The sequence below is a fragment of the Miniopterus schreibersii genome, assembly GCF_964146895.1.
Source record: "Miniopterus schreibersii genome assembly, chromosome: 20".
Taxonomy (NCBI): domain Eukaryota; kingdom Metazoa; phylum Chordata; class Mammalia; order Chiroptera; family Miniopteridae; genus Miniopterus; species Miniopterus schreibersii.
In genome coordinates, this window is record NC_138122.1 from 14,560,874 (window position 1) to 14,579,124 (window position 18,251).

Sequence of the window (18,251 nt, forward strand, 5' to 3'; positions counted from 1 at the left end):
CCCCAAGAGTGCTGCCTTCTGAGACCCCAACCCTGAGCCTGGCTCCCCCAGGCCTCTCTTATCCCCACCCCTGCCTCAGGGGTGGGCGTGGCCTCCATGCAAATCTGCTTCCTGCACCTGCCTCTCCTCATCCCACCCTGGCCTGACCTGGAGTCTAGATATACGTGCAACCCTGGAAAGAAGAGCTTTCTCAAGAATTAAACTTGCCCTGGCCAGGTATCTTAGTTGGTTAGAGCTCCACCCCAATGTGCCAATGTGGTTTCTTTCCCCTGTCATGGACGTCCAAGAATCAACCAGTGAATGCATTACTAAGTGGAACAACAAATCGATGAATGTCTCTCTTTCCCTCCCTCACTCTCTCCCCCTCTTTCTAAAATCAATAAATAAAAATTTAAAAAAAGAATCAAACTCTTTAACATGTTCTAAGTAAGATCAGGCTGAGCTCAGGACAGCGTGCAGAAATGAAGCCAGCCCTGGGGATACCTACCTTTTCTGTTGTGGGAGTCATGGTGGTTCTGGGGTGAGACATCCCAGGACTTCCCCTCTGCGTTGTATGGGCAGAGGTGAGGACAGGGTCCCAGGCTGGCTACAAAGGTCCAATTGCTCCATTTCTCAGGTGTTGATGGCAGAGCTGGGGACTGCATATTGCCCTCAACTCCTTATTTCCCTTAATTAGGATGGTCCTCCACATGGCTCCATCCTGTCTCTTCAGTGATTTGAGACTGAAGCCCAGTGCTGAGCCCTTAGACATATTAGTCCTTTTAAAATATGATTTATTGGGCACAACTGTTTTGGGACATAAGGGGCTCAGAGGGAAGCAGTGCTTCAAAGTTCAGCCTGGGATAGCATAAACCATAGCAAATATGTTCCCCAGGCCCTTGCTGCCCCCTGGTGGCCTAAGGTGGTGCATCCCAAGCACCCGGGGAAAGCAGCTGAGTGGGGGCAGGAAATCCCCGTTTGCTTCCTTCTCACCTTCTGTCCTTCCCCGTTCAGCTCAGTACCAGGCCCCCTGATCCCTCCTATTTCCCTCTAAGCCCATTCCCCTTTACTTTCCCTTTACTAGTCCATTAACTTCCTCTAGAATGGAATGTGTCACCTGCCACACCAGAGGCGCAGATGCTCATCTCAGGACTATTTAGCATGTCCCACCATAGACTTGGTGCAAAGTTATTGCTTGTGAAGCAGCTCTTGGCTCAAGGCTGAGCAAACATTAAATAAAACCAACTTAAATAAGAAGACTGGATGAGAAACATGGAGCCTTGGTTGTTTAAAACCACTGTATTTGTGGCAATTTGTGACATAGCAACAGAAAATTAATGCCCGGATCATCTGGGTCACTTTGGTTTGACCCAGGTGGGGACAAGGTAAGAGGGAGACCTGGGTCGCCGAGTACAGAGTACGTGAACCCACACTGAGGTACAGTGGGACATCTTAGGTTGAGGTGGCCCTTGTGCTGAGGTGAACTGAGCACACTGCTCTTCCCCCCATTTTGCCACTGAAGGGAGAGAGTGAATTCCCATTCCAAGGCCACCACACAGAGGAAAAAAAGAGCTTTTATTTTCATTTTTCAAAAGCATATGCCCTGGGAGACTATTTCTCTTTCCCACATCTTAAAAAAGAGTACCAGGAATTGCATGGGATCCCATTCCTAAGGCACTTACACCCCTGGAGCGATGAGCAGAAAGGACACCAGACACCACAGTCTGACTGCCTGGCTGGCGTGGAGCTCCAGACACTGAGGGCTCACAGCAGGTTTTGTCTCAGTTCCTCGTGGACTTGGAGAACCGTAAGTAAAAGTCATGACTGTCCCAGGACAGTCAGTGATAATCAGCCTCTTCCTCAGGCTGGAGTCCAGAGGTAGTCAATGAGGCTATGTCGCCAGACCTGGAGCCTGAGAATTAAGCTGCAAGCCCTGAGGACAGAGAACTGACAGCATCAATCAGGAGTGTGGGGGTAGTTCCCAGACATAGTTGGTACCAGGAGACAGGGTTATAAATTCCCATGTGGCTGCTTTTTCCAGTGCAGGAGACCGTGGCAGTTCGCCTCAGACACTCAGAAGCTGGGTCCGGGCAGGCTGGGCCCAGGACCCGGAAAAAAGGGAGAAATACAGAGAGGGATGACTCAGGTGAACTTGGAAGGGACAGAGAGAAGAATCAGTCCAGGAACCCACATCACCTCTTCCCTGGGGACTGTCACCTGTGCTGAGTGAGGAGCAAGAGGGGAGTGGAACCCAGGCCATGGTGGAGACATCTCAGAGCTCTGCCTCCTGAAACTCTGGCACTTGTAAAGGACACTCAAGCCCCTCTTGTCCCCTCCCCAGGTTCTAAGGTGCAGGAGGGAACTCATGCAAATTTGCTCCTGAGTTTTGAGGATTCTAAGTTCTTTCGTTCCACAGTCTGAGGCTTAGCACCCAGGAGAGCATGTAGACACCCTGTTCCAGGCAGGACTAGTGGGGCAGCCTAAGTCTTCTTCCTAAGAAGTTGCTTTGAGGCTGGTCCAAGGTTCTGGAGCCCTGGAAGCACCACCTGTTAGTGAGCAGCTGGCCTTCTGGTGGGTTCTGCTCTCCACACACCTAGCCTCTTTCCCAACCCTTACACACCTGGGGAGGGTCCTACCCTCTGCAAGCCGTCTCTCGGAGGCCTGAATCTGGGATGAAAGGATGCTGCCTGCTGCCTGAGCATTCCTGCCTTTCCCTCTGGGCTCATTCATAGCTACCCCAAAAGAATTTTCAAAAGTGGTGTTTCACCCACATCAGGACACACAGCCTCGGGAGCGCACACCAGCCACCCTGATTCTCTCCAAGACCTTTCACATCAGCTTAATCCTGCAGCAGACTGGGGGGCCAGAGGCCATTTCTGGCGCATGTTATTAAATCAGAAGCCAACTGTGCACTGGGTGTCATGGAAGCACAACTCAGAGAAGCCCCACTCTGGGGGCAAGGAGCCCCACGCCAGGACTCCACAGCCCCAAATTCCTTCCTGATTCGTCCACTCTGCTTTGGACCAGTGGCTTGTCCTTTCTCACCTCAGTCTGCCTGCCTTTGAAAAAAACTTAAGACAGCATTAAAGTTCACAGCACACTTTAATGAGTCTCACTAGAAAATCAAAAGGCTAAGTTTCCATTAATTGGTAAGCACTCTGTGACTTTTATCCCAAGTCAAGCATGGTTAGGCTGAGAATCCAGGTTTTTTCTCCTTCAGGCTTACTTTAGGTGATCATAGAAAAATGTCTTTTCCTCTTTCAGTTCATCTCTCTCTCTCTCTCTCTCTCTCGCCCTCTCAGGTCAGCTGAGACTCGGCCTCTCTCAGCTGCGCACACACACAAATACTACTTCAAAAGCATCCCCCCCTCCCTTTCTTCTCTCTCTGAAGGTTTTTAAAGTCTCCATGGTGATCACTATAATGCAGTGCAGGTGGAATGAATTTTTTAATATTTCCAAGATGAAAATAGCTCTATTTTCATCACTAGCCAAGGAAAAACAATTATGATAGAAAACGTTTAAAAAATACGGGAAAGTATTTTACGATAACCAGCATTATCATTTTAGTGACCATCTTTTGGACATGTTGACCTGCTTATCTAAGATGTTCACAAATATGAATTACATATATCCCAGGAGGGTGGTGCCCTGGAACTTTCAGTCCCTCTCCCATATCCAGGCCTAGTATGGCCCAGGAATATGATAAACATTGTGAAGCATTACTTGAAGCAATGAAATAAGTGAATGTTATATTCCATGTTTATATTTTATAATGTTATATTCCAATGTTATAGTTCATGTTTAATTTTACATGAAGAGGGTTGCATTATATAACCTGTCTGGTGACCTGCATTTTGCTTTCAAATATTACAGCGCTCATCTTTTTAGTGTATCTGTCTCAGCGAGTATGACAAGCAGCCAGAGCATGAAAATAAGGACGGATAATCTTCAAATGGATTCCCTTTTCATTTCACATCCCACAGGCACATCCGCTGCTTCCCTCCCGGTCACTCTCACCACCCTCCCCTCTGCCCCAGTCTCTTTTACCTTCTCAAGTTGGCCAAGCACTTTCCTCTCTCAGGATTTGTGCGGCCTGTCCTCATGCCCAGAACAGGATCCTCTCAAGCCCCCCAGTGGCTGCTTCTTGCTCAGGCCTCAGACAGGAGTCTGCCTGCCTTTGGAACTTTCCATACCAGCCCCTTTCTATTCTTCAGAGAATTAATTGCAAGTCGCCGCTTTAAGACAGTGGTTTTCTTGGGGTTTTTCATGGGTTTCTTTTTTTCTATTTTTCACCCTAAACCTTGTGATGGAGAGACTGTGTGTATCTCTGAGCATTGCATTAGCAGCCACTCAAGGACAAATATTTACAGAATGAGTCTAGAGGAAAGGAGGGAGGGGAAGGCTGAACCTCCAGTTCCAAGGTAAAAAAAACTGAGTTTTAATCAGCTCTGTTCTAGGTGACAGTCTCAGATCCACTGAGGATCAATGCAATGACCTCATGTGTACTCATTCGTTCATTCATTCATTCATCTATGTAGCTGGAAATCTTAAACTCTGCTAGTTCATAGTCAGGGGGGATGTGTCTGGAGGAATGGCAGGGTAGAGCCACAAAAAATATCCAGCTTTGCCACCCTGCCTGTTACTCTCAGCCACCACGGCCTTCCTATAGCCTGTGGCAAAGAGATTCAGGGTCACTTGGATGAGAGGGACACAGTGCCCACTGCCCACTACCCCTTTCAGAAAAAAAAATCTCACAGTTTGAGAAGGCTGAATATTTCCCAGGTCTGAGAGAGGTAGCTGATTTCGAAAGACCCCAAGGAGACCCCTCAGGCGCCCGCTCGAATGACAAGACGGGGCTGGGGCCTCCGCTTTGCGCGTAACCTCCCCCTCGCTCCTCACCCGGGAAGGGTGCCTCCAGAAGCCCCACTTTTCTCCCCTAAGGACACTAGCGAAAAGGGGACACCAAAGCCTGACCCGCGGAGGATTCCGGGCCCGGGTGCCCCCTGGTGGCCCTCCCGAGAGCCCGTACGGGTGCCCCCTGGTGGCCCTCCCGAGAGCCCGGGGGTTACGGGCGCAGCGCGGGGAGGCGGCGCCCGCTCCCTGCTCAGGAGCCTCCCGCCCGCATTTTCAGTTTTCAGGCCCAGCTGTGGCTTCGTCCAGAGGCATTTGTTGGTGAGGAGAGAAATCCGCCTCGGGGATCGGGGGAGGCGAGGAGAGCGAAGGCCGGAGCGGGGTCTGGGGCTTGAAAGGCTCCGGGGAACCAGCCCCGAGGGGGCGGCGGAGAGCAGCTCCCGCCCAGAGAGGGCCGCCTCCTGGGCTGTGGCCGGCTCCCCTCTGCCCCAGGGGTTACGACGATGGTCCGCTCCAGGGAGCAAGGACATTGGCCTAGCCAAGAGCAGGGACATCTTTCCTAGACGGGCGGGGGGGCTCGCTCAGGGAACCCAGGAGGTGACTCTGGCTCCCCACACCCCGCAGAAGGAAAGGGGCAGAGGGAAGGGTCCGAAACACAGACCCGGGGTGGAGGGGCCGGGTAAGTTGGGAGTAGGGATGCTCCGGGCCTCCCTCTTCTCCCAACCCCATCCCCTCCCCACCTCACCCCCATCCCCACCCCCCTCCTCATCCCCACCACACGCCATCCCCACCCTACACCATCCCACCCCATCCCCCCATCCACCCAGATCCCCAAACAACACCCCCAACCTCCCTGACACCCCTTGCACAGCCCGTTGGGCATGGCCACCGGTGCCATCTCTGCCCCCCTCCTCTCCCAGCCAGTTAAAACAAGCCCCTTCTGGGCTCCCTGGGCGGCCCCGTGCATGATCTCAGGGTCTCGCGAGAAGGAACCAGAAGGCAGGATGGGTCAGGGCCTGCTGTTTCCGGGGGAACCCCGGAAGCCTCGGAGGCGGCTTCCGCCTCTCTCCCTCCCGCGGGGGACCACGTGGCGAGGAGCGCGCTGCGAGGAGCGCGGTGTGTGGAAAGCGTAAGTTCGAACCCTCGTTTGTTGAGTGTTTTCTTCAAGAAATCTCCTTCCAATCCCAAGAAAGTTGGAGCAGGTTCGTGGGTCCCCGAGTGTGTGTCGTGGGAAACTGCAGACATGCGGGTTGTCAGCACCGTGGGTCTCTCCGAAGTGGGTCTCTCCAAAGTGCCCGAGTGGGCTTCGCAGGCGAAGTGCAAGGCCTGCGTGGGTGGGTGCCCATCAGACCTGTGCGTGCTCCTCACACGCAGGGCCCTGAGCGCCTACATCGCGTTACCCTAGTCCACAGGCTCTTTGAACTATCTTCCTCGGACAAGTTGGATCCACAGTTTCCTCATCGGAGCCCTATGTGGAGATCCATTACTCCACCTGCTTAATTTCCCCCTGGCTCAGTTCTTCCAAAGCCTTAGACGAGGAAGAGAGAAATGCTCCCACGCAGTCAGTCCCCTTAAAAGGGCCAAACGGGATCCGCACAGAGATGAAATCTGATTGACATCAAACCTCCCTGCGCCCTGAGTGAGGGGCCCCTTTCTTGTGTCCGAAGGAGCCGGGGCTAAATGAGCAGCTGCCATCATTCGTCCCTTAGGACTGTCCTGGAAATTAACATCTCCCTGCTTTGCGACATAGGCCATGTAAGTCTTATCAGTTGTTGAAGCTTTTAGTGTGTCTTGTTTCCTTGCATTTTAGCCCCTCTCTGCCCACGCTAGCATTTAGGCTGGGAAATCATTCCTTTGTGAGTTCCTGCCCCGGTGATCAAAGCTGAGAGCAGAAGCAGCAGGAAGCTAAAGGCACTGCCACTGGCTGACGAGGGAAGCCCAAATCTCTCCTGACAAAGCGGTCCCAGGGCGAGGGGGAGAGGAAAAAGTTCCTGAGAACAATGGAAGAGCCTAGATCGCCCCTGGAAATAGATGAAGGGACAAAGGCTGGACTGATGAATGCCCTCCTGAACAGGTGTGGCCCCCTGGGCCTCATCAGAGAATCCACCTTCCTTCCTTCCCTCCTTCCTTCCCTCCTTCCTTCCCTCCTTCCTTCCCTCCTTCCTTCCTTCCTTCCTTCCTTCCTTCCTTCCTTCCTTCCTTCCTTCCTTCCTTCCTCCCTCCCTCCCTCCCTCCCTCCCTCCCTCCCTCCCCGCTCCCTATTTTGTTAATCCTCACCAGAGGATGCTTTTTCCATTGTTTTTTGTTTTTTTTTTGAGAGTGGGAGGGAGGGAGGGAGGGAGAGAGAGTAACATGGATGTGTCTGAGACACATCGATAGGGTTACTGCCAGCACACCGCCCCCCGCCCCCCAGCCGGGTTGAGGATTGAACCTGCAATCCAGATATGCACCCTTGATGGGAATAGGACCCCAGACCCTTCTGGTGCATGGGCTGATGCTCTAACCACTGAGCAACACGAGCCAGGGCAGAATCCACTTTTCATGTAGCTTTGTTCTGCGTGTAAGGCGGCACCAACTCCTCAGTCCTGTACAACGTCCTTAGACTGTCTGAGGTGCCCAGCCCTGTGGGTGGATAATCAGACTGACAACATATCACCCTCATGGTCATGACCTTGGGTCTCAGAAATGATGTTGAGGTCAAGGAGCTGCATCCGTGGGCCCCTTTGAGCATGGGATGGCCCATGGGAGGGAAGGTGGGAACAGGCAATTTCCTGAGCCCAGCATGCTGTCCAGAAGCATTTTGATGTTGGCTGGTGAGAAGCAGCCCCTATGGTGGCAGGCTTTGAAATAAGTCAGAACCAGACATACTCTCCCTGACTCCAGAGAATTCCCATGCCCAAGGCTCATTTTGTGGAGGCTTCTGGAGACAGAGAAAACTGAGAAATAACATACGCCTCCTTTCTAACTCTCCTCTACTCAGATTTTTTTCCTGGCCACAGTCCCAAATTCCTTCCAAGCTTTTCTTCTCTCAGCTCAGTCTGCAGACGGCATCTTGTCCTTCTCTGTGGGAACCTTCTTAACATCTGCAGAGGACCTTCCCAGCGTCTGCAAGCATGTTGAACTTGTGCCCTCTGTGTCTTCATAACTGAACATTTTAAGGTTTTTTGGCATGTCAGGTAATTAGCTCTCAGACCATACTGCTATATGGCTATAGTTTGTTTTTCTTCCCTTTTTTAGCTATAGTAGATGAAAAGAGCACAGATATTTTCCTTCACATCTGGGATGATATGAAAATAAAACTCTGTCCTCAGGGTTCTGTCCTTCACAGCCTAGGAGAGAAAAGGAAAGGAGTTGGGTCCAGAAAGAGAGTTGAATTGGTCTCAGGAAACAGTACAAGGGAGGAGCAGGCTGCTTCCTGAAAAATCAGGGTGGATGGGCATTTGTTTGTGGCCAAGAGCCACCTGGGAGCTCAGCTATCACCTGTGTAGTATAAAAAAATCATGTAAACAGAGCCACTTTAAAATTTAGTCAGAGCTGCCATCCGAGAGGAAGTGCCTTACACATCTTATGCCTCAAACCTCTAGAATGTCAAAACTGGACAAAATAACCCTGGGGCAACATCGTGTCCCAAAGAACTCTTTGCAGGATAACAAGAAAGCAAGTATTATAACAACCGGACTAATGACTACTGAACTGACAATTAAAAATATTGTTTAGAATTAGTGACACTATATTATGTTTTCTGCACCAATAGAAATGCCTTCCTTCTATTGATGTAATTGTTCCCCTTCCCCTTTTCATAAATACCCTATTGCCTGTATCTCCTAATTAAATACTATTTGGGCTTCTGCCTGAATCTGTATGCCCCAAATAGCTTTGCTTTTTTAAAATCTCAAATAAATGCTCGTTGCCTTTCACTTTGGCCTTTTATTTTTACCTAACAACAGCCCCAACCTGTCCCTGAGATGAGACCTCTCCACTGGCTCTTTTTCAAGGTAGTGTTCGTTTGCTAGGGCTGGCATGACAAAATACCATAGACAGAGTCGCTTAAACAAAAGAAATTGATTTTCTCACAGTTCTGGAGGCTGGCAGTCTGAGACCAGGATGCTAGTAGGTTTTGTCTCTTCTGAGGGCTCTCTCCTTGACTTGCAGATGGCTGCATTCTCAGTGTGTCTTCACATGGTTTTTTTCTCTATGCTTAAGCACCCCTGGTATCTCTTTGTATGTCCAAATTTCCTTTTATAAGGATACCAGTCAGATTACCTCGTTTTAGTTTAAACTTAACCACCTCTTTAAAGGTCTTACCTCCAAATATGATTACATTCTGAGGAACTGGGGGGTTAGAACTTCAACATATACATTTTGAGGGATGCAGTTAAAGCCATAACAAGGAGCGTTGGTGAGGGCTTCATTCACACAGGGAACTTTACCTGGTAAATGCTGAGCAGGGGCCATCACCAACTGGAATAGGGGTTTTCCTCTTAGTTGTTTATTAGAAATATCTGGGAACTTTAATAACACAGACTCCTGGGCCCCACCCTCCGGAGATACTGATTCTGTTGTTTTAGCGGAGAATCAAGCAACTCAACCAGGACACCACTACTTTTTAAAAGCTCCCCTAGTACCTGCTGTTCCTAAAACATCAGTAGATTAATCTACGTTTAACTACTTTTGGTTTCTTATACAGAAAGGCTAAAAGATAAATTTGGATCTGTTAATAAATGTCTTGTACTTTATTAAAAATATATGGTTCTTAAAAAATTCGTGAGTATATTTGCCAATGAAAGCCTATGTTTCAAAAAGTTATGCAACATACTCATAACTTGCCAATCTAAAGAATGCTAGTTATTTACTTTTTAGTTGTCACTAGATATTAAAGTTTCTAAGAGTTAAGTCTAATTAAGTTGGAAAGAAATTATGTTTTTTGGTAGTAGAAGTTACAAGGTATGGAAGTGATACATTTTTGAGGAAATTAAAAAGACAGTGGCTTGTTTGAAAGTCTGTTATCTGAATGAGTAAAGGGCAAACTAGAAGAGCAACTGGTAAATTACAACATTGTAAGCAGCACTGAAACATTCGATCCCTCCAGAATTTAGAAACTTTTATTGAGTGAGTATCATTATTTTCATGACAATACGTTTGTTGGCATAAATTCAGTAAGAATATGTTCTCTTTGTAACAGGACACAATTGGGCACTGGTTTTATTAGTCAAGGCTTTGGCTGGAATGTTGTGTTTGAGAGACATACATAGACTCTGATATCATCTGAAAGCTTTAAGGAATTAAAATTGATTTTGGAAGCCAATAAAAGCCCACTGGAAAAATATCCTTGTACTTTACTTAAATGGTTCACAGTATTCTTTTCAGGTAATAAACAAAGGTTGCTTTCCACAAGACATTTTGGGGACCTCAAGAACCTGAAGAATTCACCCAAATCTGTAGGTATTGCAGGCAAAGCCTGATGGTAGCTGTGTGGCTTGGCTTCTTAGCCTTGAGAGGCTAATTATATTTCAACCTGGAGATTCCTTATGAAATTCCAGTAAAGCAGATTTGAAAGAGCCTGTATGATAAATTGCTATTCTTGTTGTGTTTATGCAAATAACCAGGCCAAATTCATTAAACTAGAACTATGCCGTAAATAAATTAGTTTTAATTTGGCTACCTTTAATAAAAATGAAGGCAATTTTAGAAAGATAAACTACGACCTATATTTAGTTATGGATTTAGATTCTAGTAAGTTGCCTTTAGTTTTCACCTTTAAATCAGACTGGATCCTGCATTGTTCTAGTTTTCTTAAATATTTCGTCACAACCCTCTGAACTAATGTTTCATTTTTCTCTCATCCTTTGACTTGGAATTACTGAGAACTGAAACTTTTTTCTGAGCTTTGCAATTAGAGACAGCAGCTAGAGGACATTATACAAACTTTACAAAAATTGCTATAACTGTTCATGCTTAAACAATCTCAGTGACTGATGCTGTGTAAGCTACACAGAGGATTTACCTGAGCACCTGAAAACATCACAGGGACCTTTAACTGCAGACCAGGACAGTCTAATTCGCTGCCTGCCTTTGATTCAGCAAAAGAAGCTTTCAGCCTAACAAGTAGAAATCTTCTCGACTGACAGCGTTACAGACTCAGAAACTGCTTTATAAATTGCTCTGATTATTAACTTTGCCTTTTCCTGTTGTTTTCATAGACATACAGTTGCCAGTGGAAAGGGGATCCTTGAGGTGTGGGGAGAAAAGCATTTCAGGGACCATTCTTTCAGGGAGGATGAGGAATGGTGGTTAGATTTATTGAAGCTAGAACACACACAAAGGACTGCCCCGGGTTCAGCTCTGTCCCATTGTGGAAGAATTTCAGCTTTGTCTTCATCAAGCCAAGAAGTAGGAGCAATTGGTCAATTTACCACGACCCAGAAATGTGCTATTGGTTTAGTCCACGCCAGTGCTTAGTCCAGTTCAGTCTCTGTCGCCATCGGCTGGCTAGCTTAGTCCCTGTTCCTGGCTGCACTCCAGCCAGTGCTGCATTACTGTACCCAGGCTCACGCATGGAGCCCACACTTGGAGTCCTTGAGGCTGCTAGGCCCGCATGGTGACTACAGAGAGAGTAACTCTCAAGCCAACAGGATTGCGAGAAAAGCATTTCAAGGGTCCATGCATAAGAGATTGTGAAGTGGCAGGGTGGTTTACTTGTGATGTAGAATCAAAGGAGTTCCCCTCCTGGTTTCCCAGTGTCTTAACTCCCACCACGTGATTCAATCAGGAAAGCAGGGCCCTGAAACCCCACCCACATTCTTTCCTTTGACTGGCAATTTGAATGGAAGGTTTCAGCAATCTTTCTAGACAAGAGCCAAAAATCCAATCAGGATCAGCTTGTTCAGGAACTTGATTGCACTCCCATTTGGATGTGATAGATTGGATTATAATGGGTTTTAAAAGGAGTAAGATCTTCTGATCAAGCCTCATTTAGGCTTCTGGAGAGCAAGATGAGAATTCCGCAGACATAGGAAGTAGTGCTGGACTTTAGAGAAGTTTTTTCCAGACGTGTAGACAAGGACACTCCAGCTTCGCCCTTCCTTGTGGCTCAGAGTGGGAAATATTGAGTCACACAGAATCATCTGGATACATAACTTCAGGAACCGGTGAGCTAGGAAATTTGGTATCTTCCATTTTGTTTTCTTAAACCATGGGCCCCAAAATTTTCTCTGTAAAAGGCTAGGTAGTAAATATTGTGGGCATTATGGGCTATGTGGTCTCTGTTGCAATGGCTTGACTTGGCCATAGTAATGTGAAAGCAGCTGTGGACAACAGCCTTGAACAAATGATCATAGCTGTGTTCCAATCAAATTTTGTCATTTAATTTTCTTTATTAAATTTTGTTTATTGATTTGAGAGATAGCATCAATTCTTTGTTCCATTTATTTACACATTCATTGGTTGATTCTTTTTTTTTAAAAATTTATCTTTATTGTTGAAAGTATTACAGATGTCCCCTTTCTCCCCTCCATTGATCTCCTCCACCCCACCCCCAGGCCTTCCCCATACTATTAACTGTGTCCACAGTTTAAGCATTTATGCGTATAAGTTCTTTGATTAACCTCCCGACACCTACTCCCCCACCTCTGCCTTCCCTCTGAGATCCCTCAGTCTATTCCATGCTGCTTTGTCTCTGCATCTATTTTGTTCCTCAGCCATTGGTTGATTCCTATATGTGCCTTGACCGGGAATAGAACTAGAAACCTTGGCATATTGGGGTGGCACTCTAACCAACTGAGCTACCTGGCCAGGGTTGTCACAGAATTTTCATGTGTCACAAAATATTCCTTTGGATATTTTAGCCAAAAAATTTAAAACTTTTAAAAATTAAATATGCTTTTATTTATTTATTTTATCAATATCTTTATTGACTTCAGAGGGAGGAAGGGAGAGGGAGAGAGAAATATCAGTGATGAGAGACATTGATTGGCTGCCTCTTGTACGCCCCCTACTGAAGATGGAACCTGCTACCTGGGCATGTGCCCTGATCGAGAATCGAACCATAATCTCCTGGATCATAGGTGGATGGGATGCTCAACCGCTGAGCCATGCTGACAGGGTAAACATGCTTTTAAAAATTAAAACAACACCCTAAGCCCTGGCTGGTGTGGCTCAGTGGTTAGAGCATCAGCCTGAAGGGTCACGGGTTTGATTCCTGGTCAAGGGCACATTCCTGTGTTGCAGGTTTGGGCCCTGGCCTTGGTTGGGGTGCATCCATCTCTCTCACATAGATGTTTCTCTTTCTCCCTCCCTTCCACTCTACCTGTAATCAAAGAGAAAATACCCTCAGGTGAGGATTAACAAAACACCACCAACTAAAATCCCCATCCTAAAACTATAAAAAGCATTCTTAAATTGCTGGCTAGGCCAAAATAGGGGTTGGACCAATTTCCCAATCCCTGTCTTAATCCATTTGCCAAAATGCCAGAATTTACTTGTGAACTGTGAAATAAATTTAGTGGGCCTCAATCAGCTTACGAAAAGAAATAAAAATTTTTTCATTAAACCTAACATGCCATCAACTGTTGTTAACCTTAAAAATAAAACAAAGTTATTTTCCAAGCCACATGGGCTTATTGAATTGTAAAGAATTGCAATTCAGGACAAACAAGCTAAGGCAAAGCCAAAGGCAAGTTTGCAAACAAAGGAGAGAAACATTACTTTGTAAAGGACAAGGGGGTAGTTGGAGGGGTGGTGATTAAAAACCCATTGGAGGAGTTGGGGGTTGTAATGATTTCTCATTGCCTGTGTTGTGGCATTTCCCCATTGGCTGGGCTTGTTGCTAGTTTAGGAGAAGATCTTCCTCCTGCTGGAGTAGTTAGTGGGTCACTTCCTGCCCAGAATTGTAAAGTGAGGGACCGAGACAGTGTTTGCTTGAGAGCTCCCTCTTCAGGGCTTCCTGACTCCATTTTAAAGAAGATTTCTCTTGATTAATTTTCACATAAGATACATGATTTCTGATCACCATCAAATAAAAAAAATGCTGCCAAACAAACTAGGATATGCTACTGATGGAGATGCAGTCTGATTTCAGAAATGGTAAATGTAAACGTTAGCATGTCCTTAGAATCAGTGAAGTGTGTTAATGGCATAGATGGTGTCAGCACATCCATCTTTACAAAACGTTTGTCATCACACACACACACCCCCACATATATTTGCTTGCATAATAGTGTTAAATCATTTCCATTTTGATTTTATTAAAGTTGTTAAATTCATGTATTTTCTCCTCTATGACAGGGTAAGGATATCAAGAGTATTCATTTGTTTTTTGTGGGTTTTTTTATAACATTGATCTAGAACAGCGATTTTCATCTGGTGTGCTGTAAGAATTTTTAAAACATGCAATACCTGACTACTTAGGGGCACTGACCTCTTTTCCCTTAGATTGTCAAATTTAAAAAAATGACAACAGCCAACACAGTAGCTATCCAGTATGAATGAATAACAATTATACCTATTTTTTTGTCAGATCTGCAAAAAATGTAATATATTTTTTGGTGTGCTGCAGAATTTTAGTAATTAGTTTATGTGTGCCGTAAGATGAAAAAGGTTGAAAATCACTGCTCTAGAAGCTGAGGGTACAACAGTAAACAAGACAAGTCCCTGCCCTCAAGTAGCCTACAGTCTAGTAGGTGGAGAGAGAAATAAAGCAAGATATTTTTTCTATGTTGTGTATTAGGCAAGGGTTAATTTTTGAGACAAAAGATAGTGTTGGGGGTATGGACGAAAAGGGGCCACATACTAAACCTGAAAAGCTCAGGGCAGGCCTGCATGGTGGCCTTGCAAACTCAGAGACCTAACATAACCACATAGGATGATCTGAAATTAAAACTTTTAAAACATAAGCAGTTTACGGTTGGTAGCCACACCCTAAGGCAGTATTTTCCCTAACAAAGGTTAATTTTCACCTTAACTAAAGCTGTAGGTTTTCTTTTGCATCTGAGATAGCATACCCAATTAACACAAACAAAGTGATTTGCAAAACAAAGTGATTTCCCCTTTTTCTGGGCCCTCAAAGCACCGAGGCTGAGACTGGGAATCCTCTCCTTGTTGTTGTTATCTTGTTAACTGTCCTGTACCCACCTATGTCTGTCATTTTGCTTTTTATCCAATCCCATACTTGCCCCCTTCCCCTTTGCTTTCTCCCGCCTCCTATCGATCACCAGTGGATTTCCTGTAACCCACTTCAAGTTCTCCTTTGATTGTAATCTATAAAGCAAGATGTAAAACTGCCATTCTCTGGAGCATTATTTCAATCTGTTGAGATTTTACTTCCTGGCAATTGTTGACATTTTCGCTCAAACAGATTCACAAAAATTCTTCAGAGGTTTGAATGTTTCTTACATTAGCTGGGAGAATAGGCTTGTGAGCTGGGAAGAGGTTGCGACTGTAATAGCAGGGAAGCCTTGTTGAGAAGCTGTCGTGTGGACCTGAAACAGGTCAAGAGCTGGGATGGGATATCTAAGGACAGAGCATCCATGGCAACAAAAGAAGGCACCAGAACCTGAGAAAGTACAGGATCTGGTGCCTTCCAGACTCATGGAGCTCAGGGTGGCTGGAGGTGAGGGATAGAGGGTCAGAACAGATGAAGACTAGTGGGCACAGGCAGATGGCCTAGACCTCTTAGGGGCATTTTATGTTCATTGCCATTTCTTCTGAGTAAGATGAGAAGCCGTTGGAGATCTCTAAGCAGAAGCGTGCATGCCAGCCCTCCTACATTTTTAAAGAAATATGTTTTTATTGATTTTAGGGGGGGGGGGCGGAGAGAAACATTGATGCATGCAACCTGGGCATGTGCCCTAACTGGGAATGGAACTGGTGACCTTTCAGTGCACAGGACTATGCTCAACCAACTGAGCCACACCAGCCAGGGCCCTCCTACATATTCTAACGGTAGTATTGGAGTGGCCATGGGGTTATAGGACAAAAGTGGTATAAGGCTGGAAACTCCTTCAGTGGTCCAGGGAGAGAACATGGCGCCTTCAGTCGGGGAGGTGACAGTGGAAGTAGTAGAGAGTGGTCAGGTTCTGGATACCTTTAGAAGAGGGAGAAGACAGGGTTTGCTAATTGGTTGGTTTTAGGGTGTGAGGGAAAGACTGGCAAAGAATGTCTCTAGAGATTGTGAACTGAACATCCGGAAAGGCTTACTGAGAAAAGGAGTGCTGCAGGGGAGCAGATGTTTTAGGGGGCTATCTAGAGCTGAGTTTTAAGATTGGTTGGAAATTTTAGCTACCCCTGAGGGTACATCTTGGAGTAGGAGGAGGCTACTGAGACATCCAGGGTGCAAAAATGAAGGAAGCAGGAACTCTGAGATGTGGAACCTGCACCTCCTTAGATCTTGCCTTTAAATCTGGTGCTCTAGTGCCTCACCCTACTCATGGCCCTGAAAGGAGGGCATGTTGAGCAGTTTGCAATTGTAGGACCTGGCGGGGCTGGAGAATTATTGTGTCACTTAAATGCTTTGAGCCTGTTTCCTTACATGTAAAATAAAAATGTTAATAGTTATCTCAGTGTTTCAGTGGAAGATTGAATAAGGCAATGATTTTGTCTTTTGAAATAATGACTGATGATATCTGGTTGCACTTAGGTGGCCATTAACAAAAAGAAAAGCCCTAGAAGCTGAAGGGACCACTTGAGCCTAAAGCAGTTGTGAAATGGTAGCTCTCTTCTTGTTGTACTAGGAAATTCAAGTGCCAGGACCGCTGGAGAGCATGGGAGAATCCAAGCACAGGGGCAAGGGCGATGCAAACACTGAGCTGACCTTCGTTGGAGTGGACAAAGTAAGTAAACAGGATGAAATTCTCTTTGTCAGAGCGATTTCCAAACCAAAGCCAGTCATTTCAAACATTTTGAACAGAGTGACTTCAGACTCATATCCAAAAAGAAAGAAAGGACGCTTGAGTCAAGATCCTGCTTGCACGTTACACCCTGCTGATCACGTGACCCCCACATCAAAAGCAGAGGCCATCTCACCAGTTTCTCAGTCTGGAAGGAGAGCAACAGATAGTCCTAGTATGTTTAAGCCTTCCTCTAAACCTAATTATAAATCCAGCTCCTTACAAGTTGTGCCTGGCAGTTCCTCCGATTTGCTCTCTCCACGGTCTCATTGTCTACTTGGACATATACTTTCTGCAGCAGGCAAGGATGAAGGTCTTCGTGATTCAAAGCGACTTTCCATTCTGGATATAAATAGCAGAAATTCTCAAAGACCTAAACTCAGTGATGGAATCCCAGAGGGACATTCTTCAGCTGTGGCTCCTTCAGGTATCTCTTCTACGATGAACACAAATACCACCTCAGAAGGTGTCCCCTTTCCATTAAGCCCTGATCAGAATGGAGAACCATTTTCCTGGGCTGATGCAAATGACAAGGCACATTTCAATCTTATGGATCCAGACGAAGCAAATAGTTTGGAAAGGCTGGAAAAAACAGACTTTTCGAGTCTAGCAACTCAAAACAAGACTGTCGATGCCAAGAAAGGAAAACTGATCATTTTACTTCATGACTTTTACTACGGACAGCATCAAGGAGATGGGCAGCCAGAACAGAAGACTCACACAGCCTTTAAATGCCTCCGCTGCTTGAAAGTTCTAAAAAATGTCAAGTTCATGAGTCACATGAAGCATCATTTGGAACTTGAGAAGCAAAGGGGTGACAGCTGGGAAATCCATACCACCTGCCAGCACTGCCACCGGCAGTTTCTCACTCCCTTCCAGATGCAGCATCACATTGAAAGTGTGCACATTGCCCAGGAGCCCTCTGCTGTCTGTAAAATTTGTGAATTGTCATTTGAAACGGATCAGGTTCTCTTACAGCATATGAAGGACAACCATAAGCCTGGAGAAATGCCCTATGTGTGCCAGGTTTGCAATTACAGATCATCGGCCTTTGCTGACGTGGAAACACATTTCAGAACATGCCATGAAAACACTAAGAATTTGCTTTGTCCGTTTTGTCTTAAAATCTTCAAAGTGGCAGCAACCTACATGAATCATTTTTGGGGGCACTGGAAAAAGCGAGTCTTCTGGTGTTCCAAGTGTCGGCTACAGTTTTTGACTCTGAAGGAGAAAATAAAGCACCAAACCAAGAATCATCAAACATTTAAAAAGCCAGAGCAATTGGAAGGCTTATCTCCTGAAACAGGAGATATTACTCAAATTTTAGTTCAATCCGGATCTCAAGAGGTGCAGCATCCATTACGATGAGCAACACTAACCCTAGATTGTAACCTGTAAAAACCAAGAGACATGTGGCTATTTAGAACAATATTCCAGATGTCTCTGCAGTTAGGGTTCTGGCTAAAAATTATGTTCTACCCACCTCCAGGAATTATGAAAGACAGGTTGAGATGAGGGCATCTGTACATCATGGCTGTA

At 46.1% G+C, this 18,251-nt stretch overlaps 1 protein-coding gene and 1 gene segment (V, D, J or C); one reads left to right on the top strand and one right to left on the bottom strand.

The window, feature by feature from the left end:
- Nucleotides 1–18,251, bottom strand: part of LOC308550065 (immunoglobulin lambda variable 1-40-like) — a 429,946-nt gene that overhangs the window by 120,809 nt on the left and 290,886 nt on the right.
- LOC308550064 (zinc finger protein 280A-like) lies at nt 5,892–18,152 on the top strand. Of its 3 annotated transcripts, none has more exons than XM_081123424.1 (2): nt 5,892–5,959; nt 16,557–18,152. In XM_081123424.1, exon 2 carries the CDS (start codon nt 16,587–16,589, stop codon nt 18,078–18,080), a length of 1,494 nt encoding a protein of 497 aa, XP_080979550.1. In that variant the 5' UTR covers nt 5,892–5,959; nt 16,557–16,586; the 3' UTR covers nt 18,081–18,152. The 3 variants fall into 3 exon arrangements, 2 of the variants coding, with proteins under 2 accessions (XP_080979550.1, XP_080979549.1); XR_013997832.1 differs by lacking the exon at nt 16,557–18,152 and adding an exon at nt 16,463–16,539 and having other exon boundaries at nt 5,897–5,959; XM_081123423.1 differs by lacking the exon at nt 5,892–5,959 and adding an exon at nt 11,894–11,978.

Bases quoted from the DNA above. Each gene is read 5' to 3' on its own strand.
- LOC308550064 (XM_081123424.1), top strand. From the start codon at position 16,587: ATGGGAGAATCCAAGCACAGGGGCAAGGGCGATGCAAACACTGAGCTG.